The sequence below is a fragment of the Myotis nattereri genome, assembly GCF_964212035.1.
Source record: "Myotis nattereri genome assembly, chromosome: 4".
NCBI classification, from domain to species: Eukaryota; Metazoa; Chordata; class Mammalia; order Chiroptera; family Vespertilionidae; genus Myotis; species Myotis nattereri.
In genome coordinates, this window is record NC_138079.1 from 90,914,478 (window position 1) to 90,926,454 (window position 11,977).

General features: G+C 45.9%; 1 protein-coding gene and 1 pseudogene across 4 annotated transcripts; one reads left to right on the forward strand and one right to left on the reverse strand.

Annotated features, from left to right (window-relative positions):
• Nucleotides 1-215: 215 nt before the first annotated feature.
• LOC308517440 (uncharacterized protein) lies at nucleotides 216-10,909 on the reverse strand. 3 transcript variants are annotated; one of them, XM_081088586.1, is made up of 2 exons: nucleotides 10,161-10,909; nucleotides 216-451 (listed from the first exon to the last, which is right to left on the reverse strand). In XM_081088586.1, exons 1-2 carry the CDS (start codon nucleotides 10,692-10,694, stop codon nucleotides 425-427), a joined length of 561 nt encoding a protein of 186 aa, XP_080944712.1. In that variant the 5' UTR covers nucleotides 10,695-10,909; the 3' UTR covers nucleotides 216-424. The 3 variants fall into 3 exon arrangements, 2 of the variants coding, with proteins under 2 accessions (XP_080944712.1, XP_080944711.1); XM_081088585.1 differs by having other exon boundaries at nucleotides 9,417-10,909; XR_013995829.1 differs by lacking the exons at nucleotides 216-451; nucleotides 10,161-10,909 and adding exons at nucleotides 3,571-3,873; nucleotides 9,417-9,574.
• LOC308517442 (large ribosomal subunit protein eL21-like) lies at nucleotides 6,536-7,225 on the forward strand (annotated as a pseudogene). Its single transcript has one exon. The product of its transcript is annotated as a large ribosomal subunit protein eL21-like (transcript).
• Nucleotides 10,910-11,977: the final 1,068 nt, after the last annotated feature.

Here is an 11,977-nt window from a genome sequence, read left to right on the forward strand (position 1 = left end):
TACTCAAATATTTAATGAGAACTAGTTTGCCATGCACTGTTAGAATAAATAAGATATATTCCTGCTTTCGTGGGTAGTTGAATTTTGAGTAATGTCTGTCAGAATCATTATTCTATTATGATTCTTTTTTTTAATAATAAAGAAACACAGATTGTCAAAGAAAAAAAATTACTTCTATAACAAAAATAAAGAACACCCCAAAACTATATTTTGTTGTATGACGCATTTTCCCATTTATTAAAATGATTAGAGGCCTGGTGCACGAAATTCTTGCATGGGTGGGGTCCCTAGGCCTGGCTGGCGATCATGGCTTATCGGGCCACCTCGCTCAGTCTAGCAAGTCTGCTGGTATGAGTTGGTCAAAATTCCAGATGGAGGTTTCCAAAATGAGATGAATGTATTTGTACTTTTATAAAGTTGGCACTTAAATATGTAGAAACATTGGTGAGTTCTGGAAAGAAAAAGAAAACAATTTTTATTTGAAATGACATTTATAAACATAGACTGGAACAAAAAATTAGGGTTGTTGATTTTCATTCTCTCTCGAAAAGTACAGCTTTAAAAAGAGAAGTTGCTCATTGGCTAATCTAGAATATTACAATTTAAGTAACAATTAACAGGCTTAATGAAAAGGCTCATTCATAACTTTAACTTGGAAGGAAAGCTTATAACATAAGTTTTATAACAAATTACACATCAATTATACATCAATTTCAGCTTCTCCATTTGTGTGACATTGAGAAAATTACTTAACCTCTCATTATCAAATCTACAATCCTTCAATAGCAAATGCTAACTTCTTTAAGTAAAGATAATAGTGATGCCTACTCCTGATTATTGTGAGGAATGAGATAATACCAGTAAATTATTTAGTACAATGTGTATTATAAACACCCAATAAATGTAGCTAATAGTGTTAACAAATGCCCCATCTGTGTTGATTCAAAAATAATACAAATGGGAATACAAAGGTGAATAAAATAAAGATGAATAAGATCCTCATGGTCTAGTAGAAAATGGTTTAGTAGAAAAGATATCATCTATAATAATAAAAGCGTAATATGCTAATTAGACCAGACATCCTTCCAGACATCCTTCAGACGACCTTCCAGATAAAGTCAGGGCTGTGAGGGCCGAGGCAAGCCACTGTGGCTGTGACGGCTGAGCCCCTTGCACAAATTTTGTGCATAGGGCCTCTAGTGTTATATAAGAAGCAATGATTCATTTGAGGATCGAAAGAATATTTTTTCTTTAAGTATCTCATCTACACTAATAAAAGAGAAAAATGGTAATTGGCGTACGACGATACCCTTTTCATTGGCTAATCAGGGCTATATGCAAATTAACTGCCAACTATGATTGGCAGTTAACTGCCAACTAAGATTGGCAGTTAACTGCCAACAAGATGGCGGCTAATTTGCATATGTAGGCACAATGCAGGGAGGCGAAAGGGAAAGCAGGAAGAAGCCCCCTGCCACTGACAGTGATCGGAAACCCAGGGGGGAGCTAAGAGCTGGGGGGCAGGGCAAAGGCGGCCCTGGGGACGCCTTTGCCCTGCCCCCCAGCCATGATGGGAGAATCAGGCGCCTTTGCCGCCCTGGCCAGTGATAGCAGGAAGTAGGGGTGGAGCCAGCGATGGGAGCTGGGCAAGGTCGAAGCTGGCAGTCCCAGGAGCTAGGGGTCCCTTGCCTGGGCCTAAAGCGAAGCCCACGATCGCGGCGCCCCCCGCTGCCACTGCAGGTCCCCGCTGCCCGGGCCGGACGCCTAGGCCAGAGGCGTTAGGCCTGGGCAGGGGCGGAGCCTGCAACCACGGGGAGCTGGGGGTCCCCTGCCCAGGCCTGACACTTCTGCCGGAGGCCTCAGGCCTGGTCAAGGGGCCGATCCGGTGATTGGTGATCGGAGGGTGATGAGGGTCAACTCCTCTGGCCGAGGCATCAGGCCTGGGTGGGGGGCGGAGCCGGGGATTGGGGGGATATGATGGTCCCCTTGCCCAGGCCTGAAGCCTGGGTCAGAGGCGTCAGGCTTGGGCGGGGGGTGGAGCAAGTGATCAGAGGGAGATGGGGGTCCCCTGCCCAGGCATGATTCCTGGGCCAGAGGCCTCAGGCCTGGGCGGGGGCCAGAGCCAGTGATCGGGAGGAGATGGGGGTCCCCTGTCCAAGCCTGACACCTCTGGCGGAGGCGTCAGGCCTGGGCAAGGGGCCGATCAGGCGATCGGAGGGTGATGGGGGTCAACGCCTGAGGGCTCCCAGTATGTGAGAGGGAGCAGGCTGGGCTGAGGGACACTCTCCCCCGCACCCACCCAGTGCACGAATTTCGTGCACCGGGCCCCTAGTAGAATAATAAAAAGGCATTTTTTTTTATTCTAGGTCAGGGTTTATCAATGTGATATTTTGGTCTGGACAGTTGTGTTGTGAGGGGCTGGCCTGTGAATCGAACAGTGTTTTGCAACATTTTTTGCCTCTACACACTAGATGCCAGTAGCACCCTCCCCACTCTGTGTGTTTGTATTGCTGAGGGCCATCACTGTGACCTCAAAGTCCAAGCCTGGGCATCAGTTTCCACCTACTATCCCCAGAACATTCAGAGCCTGCCATCTGGCCACTGGACTGCTCAGGGCCTGAGCATCACCACCTACACATTGTAGACTCCACTGATGGCAATGCCAGACAGCAAGAAATGAAATCTCAATCTAGGAATCAGAGACTCGACAAATCACTTATCCTCAAGCCAGCCGACCAAGATGAGATGGCCAGGTTCTCAGATCTGCGTGTCACTGGGCAGAGTGAAATACATCATGTTGGCTGCAGGCCTGACTGTCAAGGCCCCTCTTTTCTCTCCCTCTGGCCAGTTGTTCTCTGTCAGGTTCATGGCTTCAGCTGATGCAACTAGAGTCAAAGCAACTAACTGTACAGCATACCCCAGACAAACAGGGGGGTCAGGAGTAGTTTTTTTCTTGTTAGATAAATAGCCACACAATATCCTAGATTTTACTTAAAACACACACACACACACACACACACACACACACACATTTTATATATATATTGATTTCAGAGAGGAAGGGAAAAGGAGAGAGAGAAACATGAACGAAGAGAGAGAGAACCATTGATTGGCTGCCTCCTGCATGCCCCCCACTGGGGATGGAGCTGGCAACCCGGGCATGTGCCATGACCAGGAATCAAATCGTGACCTCCTGGTTCATAGGCTGATGCTCAACCACTGAGCCATGCCAGCCAGGCCTTGATTTTGCTTTATGACCCTCAGAACCTAAAATATTTATTATCTGGGCCTTAATAGAAAATTTGTTGCCGAAACCGGTTTGGCTCAGTGGATAGAGCTTCAGCCTGTGGACTGAAAGGTCCCAGGTTCGATTCCGGTCAAGGGCATGTACCTGAGTTGTGGGCACATCCCCAGTAGGAGATGTGCAGGAGGCAGTTGATCAATGTTTCTCTCATCAATGTTTCTAACTATCTCTCTCCCTTCCTCTCTGTAAAAAATCAATAAAATATATTTTTTTAAAAAAAGAAAATTTGTCAATGCCTGTTTTACTTACTTTTAAAGTTAAAATAAACATTTATTTAAAGTAATATATTTGCAGCCCTGATGGTTCTAAACTGTACATTTCAGGTTTAACCAATGTCATTAAAGTTATGAGGACAGATGCAGACACAGATTTCGATTACATGATTATTTCTTCTTCCGTTCTTCTTTTTTCCTTTCCCAAATAACCTCTTTCAGATATGGTTCAAGGTAGAATTTATCCTCCTCATATTTTGTCCACTGCTCTTTAGGCAAGTTCTGCTGCCTTGTCCTGACTGGATAGCTCAGTTGGTTGGAGCTTCATCCTAATACATCAAGGTTGCGGGTTCGATCCTGGGTCAGGGCACATACAAGAATCAACCAATGAATGCATAAATAAGTGGTACAACAAATCGATGTTCTCTCCCTCTCTTTCTCTCTTCTTTCCTCTCTCTCTAAAATAAATAAATAAATAAATAAATAAATAAATAAATAAATAAATAAACATTTTAAAGATCTGCTGCCTCAGGGACAGGTCCAGTGCTCTCTTAATGAGAAACATGCTATTGTTATATAGGTTCTCAGGAAGCCTTCTAATGGCTTTTATATATTTTTTATTTTTTTTATCGATTTTTTACAGAGAGGAAGGGAGAGGGATAAAGAGTTACAAACACTGATGAGAGAGAAACATTGATCAGCTGCCTCCTGCATACCTCCCACTGGAGATGTGCCCGCAACCAAGGTACATGCCCATGACTTGAATCGAACCTGGGACCTTTCAGTCCACAGGCCGACCAGCTTTATCCATTGAGCCAAACCGGCCAGTGCCTAATGGCTTTTTTTTACATCATCATTCACATATATTATATTGTCTCACATTAACCCCAGTTTATTGAATCCTGCAGCTACCAATTTGATGCTGCAAACAGCAGGCCTGCTCATCATTTTGACCTGAGATTGAAGCGTTGCCTACTGGTTAAGTCCAAGAGGGCCTAAAGCCCTGTTTTAGATAAATACTTACCTTACAATCATATAGAGAAACGTGTCAAAACATTTGATGTTTACTCTACCTGATGTCATCTTTGTAGCAAAAAATAAAAATAAAAAAAATAAGTCATGTACAAGTAAACAAACACCTAAGTGTTTTCCAAGATGAATACCCATGGAGCCTACACTTCAGTTAAAAACTGTTGCTAACATCTAATAGGTCTTTTTTTATCTTAGAAGAGGGAGGGATCTTGGCAATTATTTTCTAACTAGAGGTCCAGTGCACAAAATTTGTACATGGGCGGGGGGCCCTCAGTCCAGCCTGCACCCTCTCACAATCTGGGATCCCTCGGAGGATGTCTGACTGCCGGTTTAGGCCCGATCCCGTAGTCAAATGTCCCTCTTGCAATCCAGGACCACTGGCTCCTAACCGCTCACCTGCCTGATCGCCCCAACCACTCGCCTGCCTGCCTGATCTCCCCTAACTGCTTGCCTGCCTGCCTGATCACCCCTAACCACCTCTGCCTTGGCCCCTGCCACCGTGGCTTCATCCAGAAGCACATCCAGAATGACATCTGGAAGGTTGTTTGGCTGTCCAGTCTAATTAGCATATTATACTTTTATTATTATAGATTATTGGCCTATTGTCATTATTTTATCACAGAGCCCATCATAGAATTAAGAACACAAAATAGCCTGTTTAAAATCCTTCAAATGCTTGTCTCAGTTGGTGCCCCCCCCCCACCCTTTCTCTCTATCTCTCTACAACCTCTGAATCTCAAGCACCCTTGCCTATGGATACCCTTGCCTATCAGGCTGTTTTTCCCAAATGGTGTCCCCAACAAGCCATGGACTATTACACCTCTGTGCCTTTCTACTGATGCTTTCCCCTTTGCATGGAATGTTCTTCTCAACTTCTTCACCCAATGAACACCTACTTTGGGATCCAACTAAAAAATCTCTCATCCACTGCACACCTGCATTCTGAAAGCACTTTGACTAGATTTCTGTTACATTATATGGTGTTAGTTATTCCTATGTCTCTCTCCCTTGATAAACAGTGAGCTCTTGGAGAGTAGGGGTATCTTATTTAGCTCTGATCCCCAGAGCCTACTGTAATGCCTGGCACTTGCTAGAAATTCAATAAATGTATGGTTGCCCTAGCTGGTTTAGCTCAGTGGATAGAGCGTCGGCCTGTGTACTGAAGGGTCCAGGGTTCAATTCCGGTGAAGAGTACATGCCCGGTTTGCAGGCTCAATCCCCAGTAGGGGGTGTGCAGGAGGCAGCCGATCAATGATTCTTTATCATCATTGCTGTTTCTATCTCTCCTTCTCTCTCTGAAATCAATAAAAATATATTTAAAAAATAAAAAATAAATGTATGGTCAAAATAAAAAAATAAATAATATATGTATGGTCAATGAATTAGTTCTGTAAAGGACATTGCTCCCGGCCAGCATGGCTCAGTGGTTGAGCATTGATCTATGAATCAGAAAGTCACAGTTTGATTCCTGGTCAGGGCACATGGCCAGGTTGTGGGTTCAATACCCAGTCGGGGGCGTGCAGGTGGCAGCCAATCAATGATTCTCTCTCTCATCATTGATGTTTCTAACTCCCTCTCCCTCTTTGAAATCAATAAAAATATATTTAAAAAGATAAAGGGCACTGCATGGCTCTTCCTCTCAAAAACTAATTCTTCCACTAATAATTATTAGGTAGACACCAATCTACTCCTTCTCCTTATCTAAAATTTTCTCTTCTTTAGAGCCATTTCTTTGATTTAGAGAAACAAGTCCATAAGCTTTCTGATGGCAAGGTCTGCATCCTAAGTATTTCAATCTTATATTTTACCTGAAAAAATAGAATGGGAAAAAATTAATGACCTCATTCACTAATACTAAATCCTTTCTGGAATTATTTTGGTTTGCTAGTGTTTTGCTTTTTTTTTTTGTCTTCTTTTTAAAAATACAAATAAACAAATCACTGCCTACCTTTTAGCCAGAACCACCATCTTCCAGTAATTTGCCAAAATGACTAACACAAAGGGAAAGACAAGGGGCCAGCTATATGTTCTCCAGGCCTTTTAGAAAACATGGAGTTGTTCCTTTGACCACATACATGCGAATCTACAAGAAAAGTGATACTATAGACATCAAGGGAATGGCACTATTCAAAAGGAGTGCCTCACAAACGTTACCATGACAAAACTGGAAGAGTCTACAGTGTTACCCAGCATGCAGTGGGCATTGTTGTAAACAAACAAGGGGATAGATCATTGCCAAGAGAATTAACATAAATATTGGGCATGTTAAGCACTCTTAGAGCTGAGATAGCTTCCTGAAACATGTAAAGGAAAATAACCAGAAAAAGAAGGAAGCCAAAGAGAAAGATATTTGGGTTCAACTGAAGCACCAGCCTGCTCCATTCAGAGGAGGATACTTTGTGAGAACCAATGGAAAGGAGCCTGAGGGGCTGGAATCCATTCACTGTGAATTCATGCATTTATGGCATGGTAAGTGTGTAAAAAAAAAAAAAAAAGACCGTGTCCAGTCCTAGCTGATTTGGCTCAGTGGCTAGTGTCAGCCTGCAGACTGAAGGGTCCCAGGTTCAGTTCTGGTCAAGGGCACATGCTCGGGTTGCAGGCTCAATCCCCAGTAAGGTGCGTGCAGGAGGCAGATGATCAATGATTCTCATCATTGATGTTTCTATTTCTCTCTCCCTTTCCCTTCCTCTCTAAAATCAAAATATATTTAAACACACACACACACACACACACACAGCCCAGTGTCCAAACTGAACAAAACTAAAGGAGTCAAAATGCTTTGCTCCTATAGTTTATCTTTGTAATGTATATATACATACACACACACACCTATAGAGAGAATATATATATACAATCTCTTAAAGGAGAATGGAAGAAAACTGTAAGGAAATCTAGTTTGGTTTCCACTTAATATTCAGTTGTATTCCATGCTGGAAATGAAGTTAACCAATATGAATAAAGATGAACACCTGCTTGGATAATATGTTGGTAATTTTGAGCAACAAATAGCATAACATAATATCCAAATTGCTCTGCTTCATACCCTTTCCTCTTATCCCCCAAAGAGCAGGTAACTTATGGAACAGAATTAGAAAGACCAGGAAATTGATACTCAGCAAAGTATACTATCATGACAGCACTTAACTCACAGAAAGCAGGGCCATCAATTTTGACGTTCACATGGCCTTTTCTACCTTTCTAATTGTCAAAGAAATGGAGAGTTAAGCAGAATTCATCTTCAATAGCCTTAACCATAAAGTCCATCAAACAGGTTAGCACAAAGGGTGTGTGATTTAGTAGAAAGCGCATGTGATTTAGTACAAATAAGAAAATGTTCAAACTTCAACATTGTTCCAAGTTTCACTTACATAATTAACTTTACCTTTAAATTGACTCCTGTGTTTTTTGTTTTTTTGTTTTTCTTACTTAAATAAATGTATTTCAAAAAGCAACCGCCCAGTTGGTTGGAGCATTATCCTATACACCAAAAGGTTTTGGGCTTGATTCCTGGTCAGGGCACTTACCTACGATTGTGGGTTTAATCCCCAGTGGAAGGGGAAATGGAGGCTATTGATGGATATTTCTCTCTCACATTAATGTTTCTCTCTCCCAAATTAAAAAATAAACAAACATATCCTCAGGTGAGGATTAAAAGAAAAAAAAAGCAGCCTGGCCAGTGTGGCTCAGTGGTTGAGCATTGACTCATGAACCAAGAGTTCCCTGGTTGATTCCTGGTCAGGGCACATGCTAGGGTTTTGCAGGCTTGATCCACAGTAGGGGGCATGCAGGAGGCAGCCAATCCCTGAATCTCTCTCATCAACATTTCTATCACTCCCTTCCTCTCTCTAAAATCAATCCTATGTAATAAAGCAGTAATATGCAAATTGACCATCACTCCAACACACAATGGCCGCCCCCATGTGGTCAAAGATGGCCACCACAAGATGGCCAGCAGGGGAGGGCAGTTGTGGGTGATCAGGCCAGCAGGGGAGGGCATTTGGGGGAACCAAGCCTGTAGGGGAGGGCAGTTGGGTGTGACCAGGCCTGCAGGGGAAGATAGTTAGGGGTGACCAGGCTGTCAGGGGAGGGCAGTTGGGGGCAACCAGGCTGGCAGGGAATAGCAGTTAGGGGCAATTGGGCTGGCAGGGGAGTGGTTAGGGGGTGATCAGGATGGCAGGCAGAAGCGGTTAGGGGCAATCAGGCAGGCAGGCAGGCAGGCAGGCGAGCAGTTGGGAGCCAGCAGTCCCAGATTGGAGAGGGTGCAGGCTGGGCTGAGGGACACACCCCCTATGCACAAATTTTGTGCACCGGGCCTCTAGTAAAAACATATTTTTTTAAAAAACAAGCAACACTATTTTAAATGGAAAAACCAGTGATACTTGGCAATAGAGGTTATCCATTGAAATGACTTTATTAACATAAATGGTATTAAATCCTAGCTGGGACCCTATCAAAATGTTAGAGATGTAAGAGATCACTAACCCCCAAACTAAGGACATTCTCTTTGACATAATCACAAAGATTGAGAAAGAACTGAAAAGAGAGTAACTTGCCCACTGGAGAGCTCATTGCTATTTAATGTTGTGTCCCTGTACCACCTAAAATCCTCGTTTCAGAAACATTACAGTCCTCCTCCCAACTAGGCCTAAGTAAAAGAAACTATTCACACTAGTATCTGGTAGAGTAGGTAAGAAATCTTATAGCTCAGGGCACCAAAGTTCCAAAAACCTAATCCCTGAGGGAAAAGGCCACTTCATTTCCACTAACTTAATTGTTTTTTAACAGAAGAGGTTGAGGAAACAACTAGAACATAGATCTGGAAATGATCAAGAAATACTGTAGGTGAAGATTCCTCCCAAGGTACTTACTTGGCAGAGGCCAGAGCATCTGCTTCTGTATTAGAGATGGCGACTGTTCTGGGTGGTAGGGGCAGGCGCACTCTCATGGGGCATTGACTGCTGGGCCTCAGTAGCTAGAGCCAGGGACTCGGGGAGCGGGGATACAGTGTCAGGGACTTCCTGGCTTAGTTCCTGGCCCCCCGATGGCTCCTGGGCATGTGAAGATTGTCTGAGCTCAGTCTCTTGAACTAAAATAGTGCTCATGGGGGCCTGTTGGGTGTTATACAGGGTCTGAAAGTCCTGGGCAGCCAGGGTGACCCATGGGTCCACAGGTTGGGTCTGAAAAAATGGGGCTGGCGTAAGCTGGGTCAGAGGGACCTGGGAGGCCAGAGCCTGGGTTTGGAAAGGCTGAGTTTGAGAGGCCAGAGAATGATTCTGGAAATCCCTCTCGGGGTCTCCTGGGCCCTGGAAATGGCTCTGTGCAGCCTCATGCACCAGGGGCTGCCTCTGTGAGGCCATGGGAGCTGCAGTCTGGGTATCAGAGGCCAGAGTGTCCAGAGGCTGACCTGTAGAGTACAAGGGGACACCAGGCAGGTTTTCAGAGGCAACAGTGACTAGAGGCTGGACCGTAGAGGCCAGCGAAGTAGGCAGGCTCGTGGAATAACAAATCCTTAGGGGCTGACTGACGGAGGGCGATGGGACCACGGGCAGGCTCTTAGAGGAGACAATGGTGGGAGGCAGAGGCTGGCTCTGAGTGGATAAAGAGAACCTTACTCGTTCTGAATGTTGTACAGCGTCCGGTTCCGGGCCCAGATCCTCTCCGCCCACGTCTTCAGCCTCGCCGCTGGTTCTGACACTTGTCATTCCGTCTTGGTCCTGGTCCTCCTTTGGTAGTTGTTCAGATGCCTGGGCTGTGAGGAGGGCCCTGCTCAGAATGGAAGCAGCACTTTCGAGGAGTCTCCTGCGGCGCTGGCCCCGTCGGACCCGCGCAAAGTTGCCGGTAATGTTTAAGGTGAGCGACACTTGCTGGCTCAGCGCGCCCATGTGGATGGGCCTCTTCCATGTGTCTTCGCGACTCAATTCGATGTTGCTGGTGTACCAGAAGACCCACCAGAGGAGGCTGAGGAAGATGATGATGGAACCCAGGTAGAGCAGCAAGTCATAGAAGATGAGGTCGGAGAAGATCCCCACGAACAGCACTGTCGCGCCCACCGCGTCGAAGGCGACGCCCAGCCAAAAGAAATGCCGGCAACGGCCCAGGCACTTCAGCCTCCCGGCCTCCAAGTCCGAGCTGCTTGAGAGCTCCATGACCTCCCACTGTCGGGGGCGCCGGGTCCGCAGAGGTGACTGGTTGGTTGGATGGCGCAGTCCCAGGCCGGCTGTGGCCGCTGGGTCCCCATCCCCATAGCAACGCCTGGCGGGTGAGCCGCGCTGGGGGCGGGGCCCGAGAGCGGCGAGCGGGGCCGCCTCTCACCTGCCCCGAGGAAACAGGCTGCGGCCCAGGAGAAGCACGCAGGCGCCGTACGGTCTCCTCGCCCGCGCGGCCGCCTTCTCCGCATGCGCAGTTCCTCCAGTCGGTGCGCCGTTCGCGCGTTCGCCGCGTGCACGCAGGTTGGGTCGTGCACCCTACGGACCTTGGGCTGTGTCCGCGGCAACATTCCTCTGCCCACGCCCTGGCCTTCCAGACCGATTGCCAGATCCTGCAGGAGAGTAGAGGGCAAGGGCCCTCTTCTAGTAACGACCCCTCCGGCAGCCAGTACAGCTTGCCCTCGATTTCCCTTGTTTTTGGTGAAGAAGTGACTGGGTTAAGGGTATGTTATTACCAATTTGTTATCGATTTGCCCAATAGTGACTGGACTAGTACATACTTGTGCTACTTAATAGCAGACTTAGAGGTGAATTGTCGGTTTCTGCACACCCCCTACTGGGGATGTGCCCGCAACCCAGGTACATGCCCTTGACCGGAATCGAACCTGGGACTCTTCAGGGCGACGCTCTGTCCACTGAGCCAAACCGATTAGGGCGATATATATATTGATTTCAGAGAGGAAGGGAGAGGGAGAGAGATAGAAACATCAATGATAAGAGAGAATCATGATTGGTTGCTTCCTGCACGCTCCCCTCCTGGGGATTGAGCCCGCAACCCAGGCTTGTGCCCTGACCGGGAATCAAGCTGTGACCTGCTGGTTCATAGGTTGACGCTCAACCACTGAACCATGCCAGCTGGGCTAAGATATATTTTCTTGTATCATTAAAAGGTTTACAATAATAGTAACATCTTCACTTGAGTGCTTTCTGTGTGTCAGGTACTATGCTCACTAACCTCTTTATTTGAGTTATTTAATTCTCGCAACAGTCCTCTGAAATAGGTTCTATTATTATCTGTACTTCATAGTTGAAGAAAATGAGAAATGGGAACCAACTTATTCAAGATCACTAGGTTGCAAATCAGTTTATAATATGGAACAGTGTAGTGAACTGGAAGTCAGGAGATAATGCTTCAAGACTTACTACGTGCCCTATGCTGTGGCTGCAAATGCATTTGAGCAGAGTGTTCAGAAACAGCTTAGAGCCCAAGGTGGAGAGAGACA

Coding starts and splice junctions, on each gene's coding strand:
- LOC308517440 (XM_081088585.1), bottom strand. CDS start 10,694: ATGGAGCTCTCAAGCAGCTCGGACTTGGAGGCCGGGAGGCTGAAGTGC.